The 21,970-nt window shown below is 38.6% G+C and overlaps 1 protein-coding gene across 5 annotated transcripts in view; it reads right to left on the bottom strand.

Annotated features, from left to right (window-relative positions):
- LOC128700471 (uncharacterized) overlaps nt 1-21,970 on the bottom strand; it is a 42,060-nt gene that overhangs the window by 5,213 nt on the left and 14,877 nt on the right. For 2 of the 5 annotated variants that reach the window (XM_070098993.1, XM_070098992.1), the window contains exons 2-4: nt 13,363-13,497; nt 3,234-3,378; nt 2,784-3,049 (exon numbers count right to left, since the gene is read on the bottom strand). In XM_070098993.1, the coding sequence (XP_069955094.1) occupies nt 2,903-3,049; nt 3,234-3,378; nt 13,363-13,497 (427 nt within the window). In that variant the 3' untranslated portion in view covers nt 2,784-2,902. Of the gene's footprint in view, nt 1-1,888; nt 3,066-3,233; nt 13,498-21,970 lie in introns of those variants that run through there. The other 3 variants (XM_070098995.1, XM_070098994.1, XR_011393841.1) reach the window with 3 other exon arrangements.

The following is a 21,970-nucleotide window of genomic DNA, read 5'->3' on the forward strand; positions in this document are numbered from 1 at the left end:
AACTGAGAACCTACCAGACTCCACTTAACCCAAGAACTGAGAACCTACCAGACTCCACTTAACCCAAGAACTGAGAACCTACCAGACTCCACTTAACCCAAGAACTGAGAACCTACCAGACTCCACTTAACCCAAGAACTGAGAACCTACCAGACTCCACTTAACCCAAGAACTGAGAACCTACCAGACTCCACTTAACCCAAGAACTGAGAACCTACCAGACTCCACTTAACCCAAGAACTGAAAACCTCCCAGACTCCACTTAACCCAAGAACTGAGAACCTACCAGACTCCACTTAACCCAAGAACTGAAAACCTCCCAGACTCCACTTAACCCAAGAACTGAAAACCTCCCAGACTCCACTTAACCCAAGAACTGAGAACCTACCAGACTCCACTTAACCCAAGAACTGAAAACCTCCCAGACTCCACTTAACCCAAGAACTGAGAACCTACCAGACTCCACTTAACCCAAGAACTGAAAACCTCCCAGACTCCACTTAACCCAAGAACTGAAAACCTACCAGACTCCACTTAACCCAAGAACTGAAAACCTCCCAGACTCCACTTAACCCAAGAACTGAGAACCTACCAGACATAACTGAACTAAAGTGCTGGGAACCTACAATACACTTCCAAAGAGCATGCAACCTACCAGACTACACACTGCCAAGAGCTTGGCACCTACTAAAATCACCACTCAACCCAAGAAATGGGAAAACTACTAAAGACTGATGAATCCAGGAGCTGGGAACCAACTGAACACCTCTCAGCCAAGGAGCTTGGAACCTATCATACTACTCTAAGCCTAAGAACTTGGTATTTACCAAATACATCACTCAGCCCAAGAGCTAGGCATCTATCAAAGATAATACTCAAACCAAGAGCTGAGAATCTACAAGACACAACACAACTTAAGAATTAGGAACCTACCAAAGGAACCAATCAACCCAAGAGCTGGAAATCTACCAAACACAACACTCAGCCCAAGAATTGGGATCTACTTATCCCAAGAGCTGGGAACCTTGCAGACAGCACTAAACCCAAGAGCTGGGAACCTAGAAGACGGCACTCAACACAAGAGCTGGGAACATAGAAGACAACACTCAACCCAAGAGCTGGGAACCTAGCAGACAGCACTCAACACAAGAGCTGGGAACCTAGCAGACAGCACTCAACACAAGAGGTAAGAGCCTAGCAATGACAGCACTCAACACAAGAGCTGGAAAATTAGCAGACACTATTCAAAACCATAAAATGTAGTTTGAAGACTAAAAGTCACAAAACAACGTCGTTGCTGCAACAACTCATAAACTTTATTAAATCTTCATTATTAAAAGGTAGTAGGTTGGTAGACAGCAACCACCCAGAGAGGTACTACCATCCTGCCAAGTGAGTGTGAAACAGATACCTGTAACTGTTTTACGGGATGGTAGGATTGCTGGTGTCTTTTTTTTCTGTCTCATAAACACGCTGGATAACAGGTATATCTTGCTACTTCTACTTACACTTAGGTCACACTAAACAGGCATGTACATGCATATATATACATACACACATCTAAGTTTTTCTTTATCTTAACAGTTCTTGTTCTTCTTTATTTCCTCTATTCTCCATGGGGAAGTGGAAAAGAGTCTTTCCTCCATAAGCCAGGCATGTCGTATGAGGTGACTAAAATGCCGGGAGCAATGAACTATTCAGCCTGTAGTCAAGGTGTTCAGTCCATCAATCTTTTATCAAGATTGATGGACTGAACACATCTACTCCAGGCTAAAGTTAAGACACTTGTGCAACATCTGGTTATCTTTATTGTAGACATTTCGCCATCCAGTGGCTTTATCAATACAGATTCTAGGACATAATAAGAATCTGTATTGATGGGCTGATTACCTCATCTTTTGTATATAGTTCTTCTGATTTCTTATTATGTCCAAGAATCTGTATTGATAAAGCCACTGGATGGCGAAACGTCTACAATAAAGATAACCAGATGTTGCACAAGTGTCTTAACTTTCATCTTGTCGGTATTGTATACCTGTCTTGCACAACTTGTCAGGCACTGCAACATCATGGAATCTTGGTTCAGAGGACATCTACATCACCTTCTTCACGGCTACTGCAACCCATCAATTTGGGTAGGACCTACTTCCACTGGGGAATCCCGCCTACCAGTGACTATGCCCTCGTCTGCTACACGTCCCTTTCACTGACGCCAATATAAGCGCCAGTCTCCTTGCCTGTGCTTCAGAATCTCTACAACCACGGTGCTCTAAACACCACCTCCAAGGCTGAGGGACTGATTATCTCATCTTTTGTATATAGTTCTTCTGATTTCTTATTATGTCCAAGAATCTGTATTGATAAAGCCACTGGATGGCGAAACGTCTACAATAAAGATAAGCAGATGTTGCACAAGTGTCTTAACTTTCATCTTGTCGGTATTGTATACCTGTCTTGCACTACTCCAGGCTAAGTGACTGATTACCTCAACTCTTCATCTACCACTGTTTCTCTGCACTGGACTGAAGAAGCCACCAGTGGGCAAAACATTTTCACAATAAATATTCCCAAGTGTTGCACAAGTATCTTATTCATGGTCCTGGTAGTTACTGTGAATGAAGAAGTCAGCGAAAGATATTAGCCCAACTAAGCAGAGCACTACACAGTACTATACACAATAACACATATTACAGTGCACAACTTACTAAATCAGGCTTGTGTAAAAACTTCAATATATGATACTGGTGTCATTCATCAGTGAACAATGATCTCTAATGACATACCTGGAGGGTGTTCTGGGGGTCAACACCCCCGTGGCCCAGTCCATGAACAGGCCTTGCAGTGGATCAGGGCGTGATCAACCAGGCTGTTACTGCCACAGCCCGGTTGGTCAGGTACTGACTTAAGGTGCCTGTCCAGCTCCTTCTTGAAGACAGCCAAGGAATCTATTGGTAATCCCCCGTATGTATGCAGGGAGGCAGTTGAATAGTCTTGGGCCCCTGATACTTACTGTGCTGTCTCTTTGCGTACTTATGGCGTCACTGTTTTTCTGCAATGTGAGTGTCCTGAGCAAGCAATACACTTAAGTTATATGTTTGTTGATATGGCAATGTTACTATCTCATGTGTTTTTACTAACTTTCTAAAATGATCCATACTGCCAAGATTATAAAATACAAAAAATTATACAAATCTGAAGCAAACTAGAAAATGACAATTTTCATTTCTCCTTACCTGATAGTTCAGTAGGCAGGAGCAGCTGCCCAGCTGTGGACAACAAGCAACACTCAATGAATGGACTGACCCCTGGAGCAGCTGCCCAGCTGTGGGCAATAAGCAACACTCAATGAATGGGCTGACCCCTGGAGTAGCTGCCCAGCTGTGGACAACATGCAACCTCAATGAATGGACTGGTAACATGTCACTCTATCAGAATCTTCTGGTGGGTTGACTGCTGGTTTGTTTGAGGAGGAAAATTTGCATCCAGCAAATAATTTGGTCATTAACCCTTTGAGGGTTTCAGCCGTACTAGTACGGCTTACGACCCAGGGTTTTTGACGTACTAGTACGCCTAAATTCTAGCGCCCTCAAATCTAGTGGGAGAAAGCTGGTAGGCCTACATATGAAAGAATGGGTTTATGTGGTCAGTGTGCACAGTATAAAAAAAATCCTGCAGCACACAGTGCATAATGAGAAAAAAAAAACTGTGACCGTTTTTTTGGAATAAAACAGCGACTTTGCACTGTATTTTCGTATGGTATTTATTGTTGTATTCTAGTTTTCTTGGTCTCATTTTATAGAATGAAAGACATATTACAGAAATGTTCGATTTTTACCAAAGTTCAAAAGTAAACAAATCACGCCAAGGTTCCAATACACGTCAACTGGTGAGTCTAATATTCTTTTGGAAGTGCGCCAATATTATTTATATCATTTTTTACACTAATGCAGTAGTCTGCATAATAGTAACTCTTCTATTTTTTGTGAGAATAAAAATTCAAAGTGGAAAGCAAAAGAATATAAGAGGGGCCTTGAGACGTGACTAATGAACAGAGGAAATGTCATTTTAGTGCCAGGAATGTCTTTCTTGTTTATTCTGGACCCTATTCGGAAATTGGTATCTTTTGAAATTTGTGTGAAATTGGCAAAATTGCTAAATTCTGACCACTGTACTGGATAGTTGAAATTGATAAATGGGTGGTTTCTTGCACTCATTCGATAGAAAAAATGGAGTTCTAGCGAAATATTCATGTTTTTTGTCGACTAGTACAGTGGAATTGGCCAAAAATGGGGCTCAAAGTGGGCAAAATCGCCTATGCTTAAACATCGCTGAGACCACTAACTTCGCAAGAGCATAATTCTGTAAGTTTTCCATCAAATTTCAAACTTTTGGTGTCATTATGATCGGGAAAAGATTCTCTTATCTTTTCATAAGAGAAAATTATTTTTTTTGTTTTTTTTAAATTTGGCCGACCCTGAGAACGAGTCTCGGAGAGGGCCTGTCGACCCTCAAAGGGTTAAAAAGACTTGGGTATTGTTATGGGAGGTCATTTATTGAAAGTCCATTAAGTGAACATTTGTAAAATGAGAGATGGCTATCTCTTCACCACTGCTGACTGCATACAGAAGAGCACTTCATATCTGGCACTCTATTTTCGGTGTTCCACATTTTCATTGTTCATTATGTTCTCTGCTTTTACTACTTTTTTTGTTGTTTTTGCACAACAGATGTGTAAAGGAAGGGTGACCAGCACCATAAGTTAAGTGCTTTATGTACTGTACATTTATTTTACTTTTCTAACTGTTTTTAATGCCTAACTGTATTGAGTGGTTAATATATGATAGTGTAAACATGCTAACAAGCATTTTAGATACATTCAATAATGAAAAACTACTCTTTTCCACCCACCAGTAATTTTCACTAACCCCACAGGATTGGAACCTAACAGCCGCACAAACGGGGCTGTCCTATACTAAGTGCTTCTATGTACTGGCTTTCACAGTGAGTGGGTCCTGTACTAAGTGCTTCTCTATACTGGCTTCCACAGTGAGTGGGTCCTGTACTAAGTACTTCTACATAATGGCTTCCATAGTGAGTGGGTCCTGTACTAAGTACTTTTACATACTGGCTTCCACAGTGAGTGGGTCCTGTACTAAGTGCTTCTACATACTGGCTTCTACAGTGAGTGGGACCTGTACTAAGTGCTTCTACATGCTGGCTTCCACAGTGAGTGTATTCCTACACAGTATCAACACTGTTGACTGGTCATGCAGCAGGATACAACTGTGCTGTAACTACTGACTGTTCTATCTGTGTTTCTCTCTCTCTCTCACACACAATGATCCCTAATAATGACAATAATAATATAATAAGGTATTTCAATTCATTTTACAATAGAGGTACAATAAACTGAAGGCCTAGAGTATGTAAACATTGCATACAAAGTTAGACTAGACTAAGTAAATTTAAATCTATATAATTATGAATCTATGCCTGTGGATCTAATACAGTGGAACCTCTACTTACGAGTGCATCCACGTGCGAGTTTTTCCAGATATGAGCAGCTGCTTGGTCTATTTTTTGCTTCCAGATGCGAGCAAAATTTCCAGATGCGAGCAGGCCTCAAGGGAGGTTAATTGACACTGGTGAGGGGGGCTCTTGCTCTTGATCTAGGGAATTGGATTTCAGTTGTTTGTTGGACTATCTTATTGAAACTTGGGCAATGTATGATGAAAAGATGCTTCTTAATGTACACCAAAAATGAAAGAAATCGAACCATAAATAACAGAGTTCACATCTCAGCCATTAGCCTCCCCTTAGCGGTATATTTTCGTATGGTTTTTATGGTTGTATTCTTGTTTTATTTGGTCTCATGTGATAGAATGGAAGATATACTACAAAAATAAATATGGTTTTAATTGGTTTCACGATGAAAAGTACCTTGAAATTGAGCTCAAAATAGCAGAAATGTTTGATTCTTTGGTGACATCAGTGGTAGACATCATGAGGTAGCAGTGGCAGACAACATGAAGCATCAGTGGCAGACAACATGAAGCAGCAGTGGCAGACAACATGAAGCAGCAGTGGCAGACAACATGAGGTAGCAGTGGCAGACAACATGAAGCAGCAGTGACAGACAACATGAAGCAGCAGTGACAGACAACATGAAGCAGCAGTGGCAGACAACATGAAGTAGCAGTAGCAGACAACATGAAGCAGCAGTGGCAGACAACATGAGGTAGCAGTGGCAGACAACATAAAGCAGCAGTGGCAAAGTGTAGCATTAAGAGTGTAGCATTAAGAGTGTAGCATTAAGAGTGTAGCAATTAAGTTAAGCATTAAGAGTGTAGCACTTATAAGTCACTCTGTCTGACTTTTTTGGGTTATCCTAGCTTCTCTACACATGTAGTCAGGAGCAGGAATGGCCGCTGTGGTGGGCCTATAAACCCCAACAACAATGGCTGCTGTCACCACCACTAGCCACATACTTAATGACATGTATTTTATTCATTCTAGTGTATATATCATGTTTCTATGTTATTAATATTGTTTATTATGTCATTTTACATGAATTATGATAGATAAATAAGCTGTAGAGATGATATTAGGGAAATTATTAAAGTATTTTCTCGTGCCTGGAATTCCACTGGAACGAATTAATTCCATTTCAGTTAATTTAAATGAGAAAAATTGACTCTGCAAATGAGCAAATCCAGTTGCGAGCAAGGTCATGGAACGGATTAAACTCGTAAGTAGAGGTTCCACCGTATATGGTTTTCAAGGGAAATTAAAAAATGTAATTAAGATCAAATTCTCAAAGTATTCACTAGCAGTTAACAATTGTGATTAGCATATTGGAGAATGCTGAACAGTAAGAGTTCAGTAACAAAGAGAGATTGTTCAATGCTCAGATCACATGATCACCAGACAGAGTCCACAGCATGGGTCTCAGTTAAACTCTTGTTGTGCATTTTGTGATCTTTTCTTGTTATTTTGTGGTTTTGGTGCAATTTTTTTTTGTGAGATAAACCATCATGAGTCCAAAGAAGGATTAAGAGATGAAAGTTAAAACATAAGTTGTAAAAAGCATTTTAGAGTTTAAAAAGTATGAAGACAGGTTCCATGTGGTTGACATAGCAAAACGTTTTGGTAAATCAAACTTTACCATTAGCATAATACTGGGCCAAAGGGAAAAAATTAAAACAGCTGACCCTGCAAAAGGCACAAAAGTGATATAAAGGCAAAGAACACAAATATTGAAGAGGTTGAAACACTCTTGTTGATTTGGATAAATGAAAAACAGTTACATGGTGACAGTGTTTCAGAGGCCATTATTTGTGAAAAAGCAAGACAGTTGCATAATGACCCCCTGAAGAAAAAAAAAAAAAAAAAAGGAACAAGTGCTGAAATACAGGCCTAGCTTCTCCCTACGAGCCTCGTGAGGGCGGGGACTGTGGCTAGGCCTGGGGACACTTGGTCCCAAAGATGAGGGGGGCACTTGTACCTCCTCCCATGGAAGACTTAGGTCTCGAGATGCTCCCCAGATAGGGAGCCAAGGCCGGGTCACCACTACTTGGAAAAGACCCGGGCCGGGAGAATACCGGCGAATAATAATAAAAAAACAGTCCTTCAAGGCTAGTAGGGGTTGGTTTGATAATTTTAAGAAAAGAAGTGGCTAGGCATGGGGAGGCTGCCAGTGTTGACAAAGTGACTGTTGAAAACTATGTTACTGAATTCAAAGAGTACGTAGATGCTGAGAGATTTCTCTCCCAACAAGTGTTTATTTGTGATGAGACAGGCCTCTTCTGGAAGAAAATGCCCAAGAGAACCTACATAGCTGAAGAGGAAAAGTCAATGCCAGGACACAAGCCAAGTGAGGATCTGAAACTAAAGCCCTTAACCCTTTCAGGGTCCGTGCCGTAGATCTACGGCTTTATGTTCAGGGTCCAAACCGTAGATCTATGCCAAAATTCTAGCGGCGTCAAATTTAGAGTGAAAAGGCTGGTAGGCCTACATGTGAGAGAACGGGTCTGCATGGTGTGTGTGCGTGCTGTAAACAAAAATTCTAGGTACCCGCATAGCATTGTGGGAACGCTGGCTCAGTTACCTTTGTTCACCATGCCTCATCGCAAGGCAGCTCTCACTCCAAGGAAAATTGGGACTCTCCTCTTCCTATCTGATAGTTCTGACTCTGATGGAAGTGGAAATGAAGACAAATCCTTTGGCTTTGATCAGTTAGTGACCGAAAGGAATGACCAGGATATCAATAATAGTGCAGAAAACCCTGATGATCCTCAACCTTCTACCTCTGGTGTGGGCACTCCTCAGTCACGGTCAGTTGTACCTCATCGCGTGGCCAGGCCTCTGACTTCAGTAATGATGATGATAGTGACGTGGATTGTGATTTTATTGTTCTTGACGATCATTCGAGTAGTGATAGTGAGGAAACATATTCACCAGTGATGTGTCGGTATATTCGCTGCCGCATGCACTCGGATAGTGTTCTCTATGCAGTGCCCAGGGGACGGAGTACATCCCAGAGTACATCCCGGAGTACATCCCGGAGTACATCCCGGAGTACATCCCATGGCCCTACACCAGGAATAGACAGTGAAAGTGAGGATGATGTGGCTACACTTGCCATGGATAGACCACAGGCATCAGTAGGTGGTGGTAGTGGTGATGGTAGTGCCATGGCCATGCCTGACTCACCAGCCCAGGCGGGGACCTATGCTGCTGACTCCTCAGTTCAAGGACAAAGTGGAGCGTCAGCCACCAGCCCACCACAACCACAACTACCAGCACAACAAGCATATGATGTCCAGTATCCACCAGCAAACCTTATCTAGGATTGGCAGCAAAATCCCAATTTTGTTCCCAAGCCCCACCAGTTTGATGACTCTCAAAGTGGAATTCTACCTACTTGTCTCCTTGGGACCACTGCCAATGAACTGGAATTCTTTGAACTATTCTTTGACCAGCCCTTGATGGAAACTATTGTCAGGGAAAGTAACAAGTATTTTGAGCACACCATGGCAAATACGATGATATCACCACAGTCAAGACTACACCGGTGGAAAGAGACAAATGTTGCAGAAATGTATTTGCTTTTTGCAACAATAATGCTTATGCCTCATGTCTATAACCATAATATAAAAGCATACTGGTCCACAGATTGGCTGATTTCTACCCCGGCCTTCAGTGAAATCATCCCAGTGAACAGGTTTATCTTACTGTTACGTATGTTGCACTTCTCTGACAGAAGCGACAGATTATACAAGATTAGAAATGTTTTTATGTATCTCAAACAAAAGTTACATGTACTTTTATCCATTCAAGAATCTTGTACTTGACAAATCTTTTTGTTCAAAGGTAGACTGTCATTCAAATAGTATATACCGAGCAAGAGGAAACGCTTTGGTATAAAACCGTTTGTACTCTGTGACTGTGACAGTGGCCTGGTATTGGATATTGTTGTATACACGGGAAGCAAAACATTGAAAGATACCAGGATGTTATTGGGTATCTCAGGTGACATAGTGAGAAGCATGATGGCACCTTATCTTGGTAAGGGGCATACATTATATACCGATAACTGGTACACAAGCCCTTTACTCAGTGATTTCTTGTGAGTGAACAAGACAGATGTGTGTGGCACAGTGCATTCTAATCGTAAACATATGCCCAGGTTCAACACAGGCACTCGTGGTAATGAGGTGCAGGTGTTCACTGCCAATGACATCATGGCATTACAGTGGCATGACAAACAAGATGTCACATTGTTGACAACCATTCACCGTAACGAAATGCAAGACAGTGGCAAAGTTGATAGAATGACTAATGAACATATCCGAAAACCAGTTACAGTGACTGATTATACACAAAATATACGCTTGGTTGGCAAATGTGATATGCAGATTGGCTTTGTTGATTGTGTTCGTAAGAGTTACAAGTGGTATATGAAACTTTTCTTTCATCTCATGGACATTTCAATGCTCATTGCATATAATATGTACCAAGTGAAGACTGGCAACAGACCACCGTATGGTGAATTTTGTTTGTCTGTTGTCAGACAACTCATAATGAAATACCAGGTAACAACACCTGCTATACAAAACCGTCCTCAAACTCCTCAGGATATACCCAAGTGTTTGAGGAGGGAAGGTGATCACTTCATAATACAGCTTCCTGCAACTAAGAAGAAATTTGCTCAGAAGAGATGTGTTGTCTGTGCACAATGACATCATGGCATTATGGTGGCATGACAAACGAGATGTCACATTGTTGACAACCATTCACCGTAACGAAATGCAAGACAGTGGCAAAGTTAATAGAATGACTAATGAACATATTCAAAAACCAGTGACAGTGATTGATTATACACAAAACATGCGCTTGGTTGACAAATGTGATAAGCAGATTGGCAAAGACGCAAAGACACTCGGTTTATGTGCGAGGAATGTAAGGTACCTCTGTGTATGGTGCCTTGTTTCAAGGAGTTCCACAAGCTGCAGCAGTTCTAAAAGCATGTCCAATGATTGTACATATGTAAATATATGATAGAACATTAGTATTATACAAGATTTGTGCATGTTTATTATAAACAAAAGCGGTAAACAATATTGTGATAATAACTTTAGTGCGGTTATTGTGCTCAATAGAGTTTATATATATACATTATATACAGTATTGGTCTCTCAGGCCCCAAATGTTAGTAGGAAAAGAAAAAAATTAGAAAAGAAAAGAAAAAACTATAAAAAAACGTAAAATAAAGTAATGCGCGTATGTGGAAATCGTCGATGTTGCCACCACCCGGTCATTTTGGGTCAACTTCTCGCCACTGTATCTCGGTAAGTACTGATCAGAATTTTTTTTTTTATTACCTTCACAAAAATATGCGTACACTTTAATTCTGTAAGAATTTTTTTTTTTTTTTTTTCAAAATTTCTTGGACACTGAGGCACCCCTTCCGATTTTGTCCTTGGACCCTGAAAGGGTTAATTGTTTAGCATTCATAGAAATCCACAAGTTTTTAAGAACAACAACATTATGAAGAGCAAACTGGCTTTTGCCAATTTGCTTGGGTAACAAGACAATTTTTTATTGAGTGGGTTCAGGAGGTTTTTGCTCCCACTGTCAAAAACTACCTAATTAAAAAAACAAGTGCCACTTAGGGCCCTTTCACTTATGGATAATGCTCCTGCTCACCCTCCGAGCTTGCAAATTGAGTTTCTGGAGGAGTTCAGTTTTATAACTGTGAAGTTCTTGCCTCCTAACATCACTCCTCTCATCCAGTCTATGGACCAGCAAGAAACTCGACACTAAAGCACTTTTTGAAAGGGGTTTTAAAGTCACTTCAGAAACAAATTTAACCCTCAGGGAGTTCTGGAAGGACCATTTCAGTATCCTCACCTGCTTGAGGCTTATAGACAAAGCCTGGAGGGATGTGTCTTCCAGGACCATGCAGTCAACATGGAAGAAATTGTGTCCTGACTTTGTGGCGACCAGGGATTCTGAAAGCTTTGAAGATGAGCCTGAGCCAGTAGAGGATATTGTGTCCCTGGGGAAGACCTTGGGCCTAGAGATGATTGAAGATGATGTGGAGGAGTTGATGGAGGAGCACACTACTGAACTCACCAAAGAAGAACGTGGAGACGTTCAGAGGGAGCAGCAACAGAAGAGCAACGGAAGAGCTGTCATCAGAGAAAGAGGGAAGGGATAATATGCTCATTGCACTTGTCAAGGAAATGTGTGCTAAATGAAGTGCAGAAGTTTGCTGAAAAATACCATCCAGACAAACATGTACAATGACAATGTAATGTTTAATTCAGACAAATGTTAAAATGGAACCTGAAACAAGCCTCACTGGACAGGATTTTAGTGAAACAAAGAACCAGTGAGCCAGAATAGGCTGTTAGTAGTGAAAAGAGACAAAGAAGAGAAACAACACCAGAAGGAGAACTGCCTGACATATTATTATTAGGTGACTGTCCTTCCAAGCAGTAACATACCCCGTCCTCTCCTCCACCTACTGCTTCCAGTATACTATTAGCTTTTCTCTGACAGGTAATAGGCAGTTAAATTTTCATTTACTGTACAGTATTTCATTTAAATTTTCAATTAGTATTCACTTTTACAGTTTCCCTGTGCTGTATAATTTTATACATTGTTTTATATAGTAGTTAGTACATTATTAACCCTTTGACTGTTTCGGTTGTATATATATGTCTTACTAGCCACCGTGTTTAACGTATATATACTACTCATAAATTCTAGCGGCTTCAAATCAGGCAGGAGAAAGCTGGTAGGCCCACATGTGAGAGAATGGGTCTGTGTGGTTAGTGTGCACCATATAAAAAAATCCTGCAGCATGCAGTGCATAATGAGAAAAAAAAGCTCCGAACGTTTTTTTTTAATTAAAATGCAGAATTTGTGGTCTATTTTCGTATAGTATTTATGGTTGTATTCTCGTTTTCTTGGTCTCATTTGATAGAATGGAAAACATATTATAGAAATAGAGGTGATTTTGATTGGTTTTACTATGAAAAGAACCTTGGAATGGAGATCAAAGTAAGGGAAATGTTTGATTTTTGCCGATGTTCAAAAGTAAACAAATGATGTCATTTTCCAATAAATGTCCAAGTAGCCATTCTAATATGTAGTCATGAATGGGTTGACATTATTTATACAATCATTACAATATTGCAGTAGTCTGCATGACAGTAAATCTTCTATTTTTTGTTTGAATAAAAATTCAAAATAGAAAGCAAGAGTAATATCAGAGGGGCCTGGAGACGTGACTGATGAACAAAGAAAATGTTATTTTAGAGCCAGGAATGTCTACATTGTTCATTCTGGACCCTATTTTGAAATTGTCATATTTTTTAATTCTCGTGAAATTGGCCAAATTGCAAATTTCTGACCCCGTTATTGGGTAGTTGAAATCTGTAAATGGGCAGTTTCTTGTACTCAATCAATAGAAAAAATGGAGTTCTAAAGAAATAGCTATGAGTTTGGTCGACTGGAACAATGGAATTAGTCGAAAATAGGGCTCAAAGGTGAGGTCGCTAACTTCGCAAGAGCGTAATTCTGTCAGTTTTCCATCAAATTTCGTTCTTTTGGTGTCATTACAATTGGGAAAAGATTCTCTACCTTTTCATAAAAATCTTTTTTTTTTTTCCAGAAATTTTGTGACACCAGGAGACACCTCAGGATTTGGGGTTGTGACAGTCAAGGGGTTAAACCTCCAGATCTTACAGAAATAAAAGTGAATATGTACATTGTAGTTCACTGTCGTGATGTATTACGTTAGTTTTTACTGCTTAAGACTATAAATGCAACAGAAATAATAGTATTTCTTACCTTAAATTGTGGGTGCTGGAGTTGGTCGATGATTGTGAAGAGTGTGGAGAATTGTACTGTGGTCCTACTGGGCTGAGGTGGATGACAGAGGCTCTGATACTAAAACTGATGGTTGTACAGGAGTGTGCATAAATTCTGTAATGGATTTCTGAGCTATTTTACCCTGCAGTACATTATACAGCTAATGGTAAGGTATCAGCGGCTCTAGACACCATTTCAGAGCACTGCCTCTACATTTGTTAGGGTCTTCAGTGAAAAAGTCTAACTTTAAGCCAGTCAGTCAAGTCAGTCAGTAAGTCTGTCAGTAAGTCTGTCAGTAAGTCTGTCAGTAAGTCTGTGAAGTCAGTCAGTCAGTCAGTCAGTCATTCATCACACACACTCATATACTGTATTTACCTCACTCTTTTTTAACTGTACAAAATGATGCTTCATTAAGGCCACATGCTATCTCTTGTCTAATATCTCTATTTTCTTTGTTAACTATATGACTTAAGCACTTATACCTTTTCTTGCCACTTTCAGCAGCACTCGTATGCCTACTGGGTGCCATGATTGCTTGGCATATACAGTACAAGATATGGCAATTAAAAGATCAAAACAGAATTCACAAACACAGCTAGCTCCTAGGAGGCAATCATACTGGACACGTATGGATGAAGGCTGGGATGGGGGGTGGGAGTGTCAGGTGTGGCAGGGGATGGCAGTAGGTCTTCCCGCTGCTGACACAATGGTCTGACCCACAACAAGGTGGTAGCTTGAGCTGGGGAAATTTTTTCCGAGCCCACGAACGGAACCTTGTTAATTTTAAAAAGTGTTGTATAAAATTGTGCCGCATTTTTCAACAGTGCAATAACCAAAACATGACAAATAAATCTGTGTAATATAACAGTCTACTGTATAAGAAATGTTTCAAATATATACTCTTCTTCTTTCAACAAACCGGCTGTATCCCACCGAGGCAAGGTAGCCCAAAAAGAAAAACAAGTTTCTCTTTAATTTTAGTAATGTACATTTATACAGGAGAAGGGGTTACTAGCCCCTTACCCTGGGATTTTAGTCGCCTCTTACGACATGCATGGCGTACGGAGGAAGAATTCTGTTCCACTTCCCCATGGAGTTAAGAGGAAGAACTAGTACAAAAATAGAAGAAAACCCAGAGGAGTGCATATACGTATATATGCTTGTACATGCATGTGTAGTGTGACCTAAGTGTAAGTAGAAGTAGCAAGACATGCTTGAAATCTTGCAAAATTTATACTCCTGAATTATTCCTATTACAGCACTGCAGGGAGGGATATTCAGAAATAGGGATGTGCAAAGGCTGGGAATATGGGGTAGGGGTATGCAAGAGGAAAATGGAAATCACGGTCAGTCACTCTGCATCAGAGGTGGAACTCTCAGTGAGGACGTCAACTAAAGCAAACGTGTTGGGTTGGTGCATCTTGCATACCTGCTGATAGACAGGGCAACATGATAAGTCTTGTTTGAATTTTTAACCCTTTCAGGGTTTCCGACATACTAGTACGGCTTACGCACCAGGGTTATTGACGTACTAGTACGCCTAAATTCTAGCGAAAGCCGGTAGGCCTACATATGAAAGAATGGGTCTATGTGGTCAGTGTGTACAGTATAAAAAAAATACTGCAGCACACAGTGCATAATGAAAGAAAAAAAACTTTGACCGTACTCTTGGTTTAAAACAGCGACTTTGCGCTGTATTTTCCTATGGTATTTATGGTTGTATTCTAGTTTTCCTGGTCTCATTTTATAGAATGTAAGTCATATTATAAAAATTGAGTTGATTTTGATTGGTTTCACAATGAAAGGTACCTTGAAATTGAGCTCAAAGTAGCAGAAATGTTCGATTTTTGCCAGAGTTCAAAAGTAAACAAATCATGCCACGCATCCAATACAGATCAACTGGTGAGTCTAATATTCTTTCACATGTGCACTGATATTGTTTATACTATTTCTACACTAATGCAACAGTCTGCATAACAGTAAATCTTCTATTTTTTGTGAGAATAAAAATTCAAAGTGGAAAGCAAAGGAAATGTAAGAGGGGCCTGGGGATGTGACTAATGAACAGAAGAAATATTATTTTAGTGCCAGGAATGTCTGTCTTTTTTATTCTGGACCCTATTTGGAAATTTGCATCTTTTGAAATTTGCAAAATTGCTTATTTCAGACCACTTTATCAGATAGTTGAAATCAGTAAATGGGTGGTTTCTTGTACTCATTCGATAGAAAAAGTGGAGTCCTAGCAAAATAGTTATGATTTTTGTTGACTAGTACACTGGAATTGGCCGAAAATAGGGCTCAAAGTGGGCGAAATCGCCGATGCATAAACATCGAGAAAGCTAACTTCACGAGAGCATAATTCCATAAGTTTTCCATCAAATTTCATACTTTTGGTGTCATTATGATCGGGAAAAGATTCTCTATCTTTTCATAAGAATAAATTTTTTTTTCAGAAAAATTTTCAACCCTGAGAACAAGTTTAGGAGAGGGCCTCTCGACCCTGAAAGGGTTAACCAGGAGGGTTAGCCACCCAGGACAACCCAATAAAGTCAGTGTATCATCGAGGATTGTCTGTCTTATTTCCATTGTGGTCATTCAATCTTGTTTCCCCAGGATGTAACCCACACCATTCAACTAACACCAAGGTACCTACTTACTGCAAGGTGAACATGGACAGTAGGTGGTTGAACTCCATTATGTGCCAGTTCCACCCCCTTTTATGGTATAATCATCCTCAAAACATGGAAATAAGTCACACTAACTTTATTGGATTATCCTGGAAAAATAATCTAAACAGTGGGCTTTTAGATTGAATTCCATCATTATTATTAAACTGTAATAAATTTGGAACAAATAATACATCTTCCGACCAACTCCACACCTTGTTTGCTGTACTAATTGTTATACTGTAATTTGTTTTGCACTACCTCACTACTATAAACCTTATAAAATATTTTCCTATCTCACTTAGTAATAAGGTAAAATAATAATTAAAATTTACCACTCTATAACCTGTGTCTAGTTTTAACCCTTTCAGGGTCCAAGGCCCAAATCTGAAGTGGTGCCCCAGTGTCCAAGAATTTAAAAAAAAAAAAATTGTTATTTTTTCTTATGAAATGGTAGAGATTCTTTTTGTGAAGGTAATAAAACAAAAAGTACGAAATTTGATGGAAAATTGACAAAATTATGCTCTCGCAAATTTTGATGTGTCAGCGATATTGACGAATCGGCAATTTTGCCGACTTTGACTCCCATTTTAGGCCAATTATATTATTCCAGTCAACCAAATTCTTAGCTATTTCACTAGTATTACTTCTATTCTATCGATTGAGCACAAGAAATCGCCAAGTCAACTGTTTCAACTACAATATAAAGTGATCGAAAATTGTTAATTTGGCCAATTTAACAATAGTTCAAAATATTCCAATTTCAAAATAGGGTCCAGAATAAACAATGTAGGTATTCCTGGAACTAAACTAACATTTTTTCTGTTCATTAGTTACATTTTGAGGCTTTACAAATAAATTCCATTTTTATTTTTATTCACATAATGAATTTTTATTCACACCAAAAAATAGAAGACTTACTGTTATCATCATCACCATATTTGTGAATGTATATTAGACCCACCAGCTGGCGTGTATTAGACGTGTGAGGTCGTTTGTTTACTCTTGAATATCGGCAAAAATTTAACATTTCCGCTACTTTGAGCTCAGTTTCAAGCCATTTCCAGTGTTAAAACCAATCAAAATCATCTCTATTTCTGTAATATGTCTTCCATTCTATTAAATGAGACCAAGAAATCGCAAATACATCTATAAAAAACATACGAAAAAACACTGCAAAGTCGCTGTTTTAATCGAAAAATCATGATTTCAGTATTTTTCTCTCATTATACACAGTGCGCTGCAGGATTTGTTTTATGTGGTGCACACATGCCACATAGATGTATTCTCTCATATCTACGCCCAAATGTACCACTCACAGTTTATCAGAGTGAGCTGAGCTCATGACATAGATCTACGGTTTTTACCCTGAACGTAAAGCCGTAGATCTACGGGATGGACCCTGAAAGGGTTAAGTAGTGTGTAAGCATTAGTACAGTGGACCCCCGGTTTACAATATTATTTCATTCCAGAAGTATGTTCAGGTGCTAGTACTGACCGAATTTGTTCCCATAAGGAATATTGTGAATTAGATTAGTCCATTTCAGACCCCCAAACATACACATACAAACGCACTTACATAAATACACTTACATAATTGATCGCATTGGGAGCTGATCGTAAACCAGGGGTCCACTGTATTAGTCTACCCAAGATGTTCAGGCATGTCAGTGGCTGTCTTTGTGCATAACAACACTATAAAATGTAAAATCACACATTGTAACCATTGCAAGGAAATAAAAATTGTATTGTATTGTACTGTAGGGAAGCTGGTGGTGGCAAGAGAGGTCATGTATCACTGATACAATATTCCCCATGATGCAGTGTGGACCAGCCTAGTCCTAGATTTTTTTCATTAGTGTTAGATGGTGGTATTCACAGGTGTTGGATGGTAGTATTCACAGGTTAGATGGTGGTATTCACAGGTGTTAGATGGTGGTATTCACAGGTGTTAGATGGTGGTATTCACAGGTGTTAGATGGTGGTATTCACAGGTGTTAGATGGTGGTATTCACAGGTGTTAGATGGTGGTATTCACAGGTGTTAGATGGTGGTATTCACAGGTGTTAGATGGTGGTATTCACAGGTGTTAGATGGTGGTATTCACAGGTGTTAGATGGTGGTAGGCAAGCCAGTTAAGCCGAGGCCTAAAATACCTGCTCATGGCAAATTTGAAGGCACAAAAAGTTAATGTACGGCACACATCAAACACAGTCTGGTCTACTGACATAGAAGGAACATCAGACAGTCTGGTCTACTGATTGAGAAGTTGAGGGTACATCAGACAGTCTGGTCTACTGACACAGAAGGTACATTAAACACAATCTAAATGTTAAGTTATACAACATCTTGGGACTTTTAATCTGTATAAAATTTCTCTCACTGTTCAATCAAACATGAGAGAGATCAAAAATTCATTTCTTTCTGGTGTGGTGCTTGTGTGTTACGTTACAATTTTTCAGTGTATGTCTAAGATCAGTTTTACAATGTAATATTTTGAATATGTGAAGTGAACAGTAGTATGTATGAATAACATTTCTATATAGTAGGTCTAGGAATTTGAATGAAGGTATAGTGTGTTGCCTTAAACAAGAGTATGAGAGGACCTTGCTTACAAGACTTCGCTTTACAGTGTTTCAACTAATGCAGTGGGTTTCAATATACCCATTCTTCATTTATTCAGACTTCCTACAATAAATATATTTGCACTCACTATAAGCTTAAAATGAAAATATTTTAAGGTAAGTAATATGTATACTATATATGCATTATTTAGACCTTGCTCTATTGCTGACTTAATATATGATAGTGTAAATATGTTATCAGGCTTTTATATGCATTTAAAAGTGAAAAAAATTATGTTTCACTTTACATCGATTTTTGCTTTACAGCAGTACCCTGGAACCAAACCTGTTGTATGAGTGGGTTCTGCCTGTGCTAAGTGGTTCACGGAATCCTATGCTATCACTGCTGTGTATGATTAATGGGCTATGTTACAGAGTGAAGACATTTAAACAATTACTTTATTTAACCCTTTAACTGTCTAAACTTAGATCTACATTCACGTGCGTAGCGCTCCGAACGTAGATCTACGTTTTCTTGTACATGCTTTCAAATGGAGAAAATATAGGTCGGGCACGTGAACGTAGATCTATGTTTAGATAGTTTAAGGGTTAAGGTCACTTTTAGCAGTGTTTACTGTACAATCCTCTACTTACCATTTTCTTTTGGGTCATTGTTTGTATGCAGAGACAAAAAATAAAGGGTATTTAAAGTTTGAAATTAAAAGAAATACAGAGAATAAAACTATACTGTAAATGGAATGCAAAAGCATACAAAAATACAACAAAGTCAATAATTGGTGTATATAAAATATAATATAGTAAAATAAATTATTTATGACTATTAATTACAGGATTTTTTTTTTTTACAAAATATGGAAATACACAGAAGACAAAAATTACAAAAAATGTAATGATTCAACACACAGAACAAAAATAACTTAATAAAAACAAAAGTAATGATTCAACACATACAGGACAAATATAATATAATAAAAACAAAAATAATGATTTAATACAGTGGACCCCCGCTTAACGATCACCTCCAAATGCGACCAATTATGTAAGTGTATTTATGTAAGTGCGTTTGTACGTGTATGTTTGGAGGTCTGAAATGGACTAATCTACTTCACAATATTCCTTATGGGAAAAAATTCGGTCAGTACTGGCACCTGAACATACTACTGGAATGAAAAAAGTTCGTTAACCGGGGGTCCACTGTATAGGTAATTAATAAAAATGAGGAAATTTAAAAAATTGAATAAACAGACAAAAATGAAAAGATATTAAAATGATAATGGACTCATTAAAAACATGAAGCAACAGTACAAGAGAACAAAAAGTACTCACAAGTGACTGCTACACAAGAGTACTAGTACAAAGCTAAAGAAGAGTACATACTGATCTAGTACAAACAGGGCTATAACAACATAACTGATGCCAAAACTGAATTATACAAAGAGCAAATGAGAAGACAAAGTCTAAAATGATGAGGTATTAATTAATAGTACACAGCAGCAACAATGCCAAAGTATAAGCAACCAGTGGTGATAGTAGCTGAGCTTCACGAAGGTCATTCTCATACAGTGAAGGAAAGGCTATAATGATGCAACAGTTACAGTACAGTCTTGTTCTTGCACACCTCAGGCAACCTTATAACAAAATTCAGAAAATTTGTCAGTCGGTGGACCCACAAACTGTTAGAGACTCGGTAAAAAAGAAAAAGTCAAGTGTGAGCAAAAGAATAAATAAATCTTAACATTTTAAGAGTAAATTTTTCTAGGCAGAAAAAAAAAAATTAGAACTTAATCCCAATCTAAACTGTTTTTCATAATCATGCCATTTTATCAATGAATTTGCAGATGCTATTTGTTAGCCATTGGCTACTTAGTCTGATGTGATCTACTTAGTTTTAGTTGGACAATGTATATTGTAGAGGCTTTGTTTTTTGTTTTTTTTTGCAGAAAAATATTGATGCATTCATCTGTTTCCCAATTGTCAGTAAATTTTGTGTCAGTCACTGTCGCTTATTGCTGAAATAAAGTTATTTACTGATGAATCATCATGCAGACAAAATGAGGTCTTATGGTATATTACTCACATTGGCTATGAAAAAAGGTCCATAAATTGCACCGAGACCTCTTAATTTTCGGCTGCGTAATTCCGTAAATTTTCCATCAAATTTTGTGCTTTTGGTTTTGTTACCTTCAAAAAAATATTTTCTTCTATTTCAGGAGAATTTTTTTTTTTTTTAACCCTTTGAGGGTTTCAGCCACACTAGTACGGCTTACGACCCAGGGTTTTTCACGTACTAGTACGCCTAAATTCTAGCGCCCTCAAATCTAATGGGAGAAAGCTGGTAGGCCTACATATGAAAGAATGGGTCTATGTGGTCAGTGTGCGCAGTATAAAAAAAAAAATCCTGCAGCACACAGTGCATAATGAGAAAAAAAAAACTTTGACCGTTTTTTTGGAATAAAACAGCGACTTTGCACTGTATTTTCATATGGTATTTATTGTTGTATTTTAGTTTTTTTGGTCTCATTTTATGGAATGGAAGACATATTACAGAAATTGAGATAATTTTGACTGGCTTTACAATGAAAAGTACCTTGAAATTGAGCTCAAAGTAGCAGAAATGTTCGATTTTTACCAAAGTTCAAAAGTAAACAAATCATGCCAAGCATCCAATACACGTCAACTGGTGAGTCTAATATTCTTTCGCAAGTGCGCCAATATTATTTATACCATTTTTTATACTAATGAAGTAGTCTGCATAACAGTAAATCTTCTATTTTTTGTGAGAATAAAAATTCAAAGTGGAAAGCAAAAGAATGTAAGAGGGGCCTTGAGACGTGACTAATGAACAGAGGAAATGTCATTTTAGTGCCAGTAATGTCTTTCTTGTTTATTCTGGACCCTATTCGGAAATTGGCATCTTTTGAAATTTGTGTGAAATTGGCAAAATTGCTAAATTCTGACCACTGTACTGGATAGTTGAAATTGGTAAATGGGTGGTTTCTTGCACTCATTCGATAGAAAAAATGGAGCTCTAGCGAAATATTTATTATTTTTTGTTGACTAGTACACTGGAATTGGCCGAAAATGGGCAAAATTGCCAATGCGTAAACATCGCCGAGACCGGTAACTCGCAAGAGCATAATTCCGTAAGTTTTCCATCAAATTTCATACTTTTGGTGCCATTATGATCGGGAAAAGATTCTCTATCTTTTCATAAGAAAAAAATATTTCTTTTTTTTTTAAATTTGGCCAACCCTGAGAACTATTCTCGGAGAGGGCCTGTCGGCCCTCAAAGGGTTAAAGTGGACACTGAGAGTAATATTAATTTCAGGGGTCGGG

The sequence above is a fragment of the Cherax quadricarinatus genome, chromosome 65, assembly GCF_038502225.1.
Source record: "Cherax quadricarinatus isolate ZL_2023a chromosome 65, ASM3850222v1, whole genome shotgun sequence".
Taxonomy (NCBI): domain Eukaryota; kingdom Metazoa; phylum Arthropoda; class Malacostraca; order Decapoda; family Parastacidae; genus Cherax; species Cherax quadricarinatus.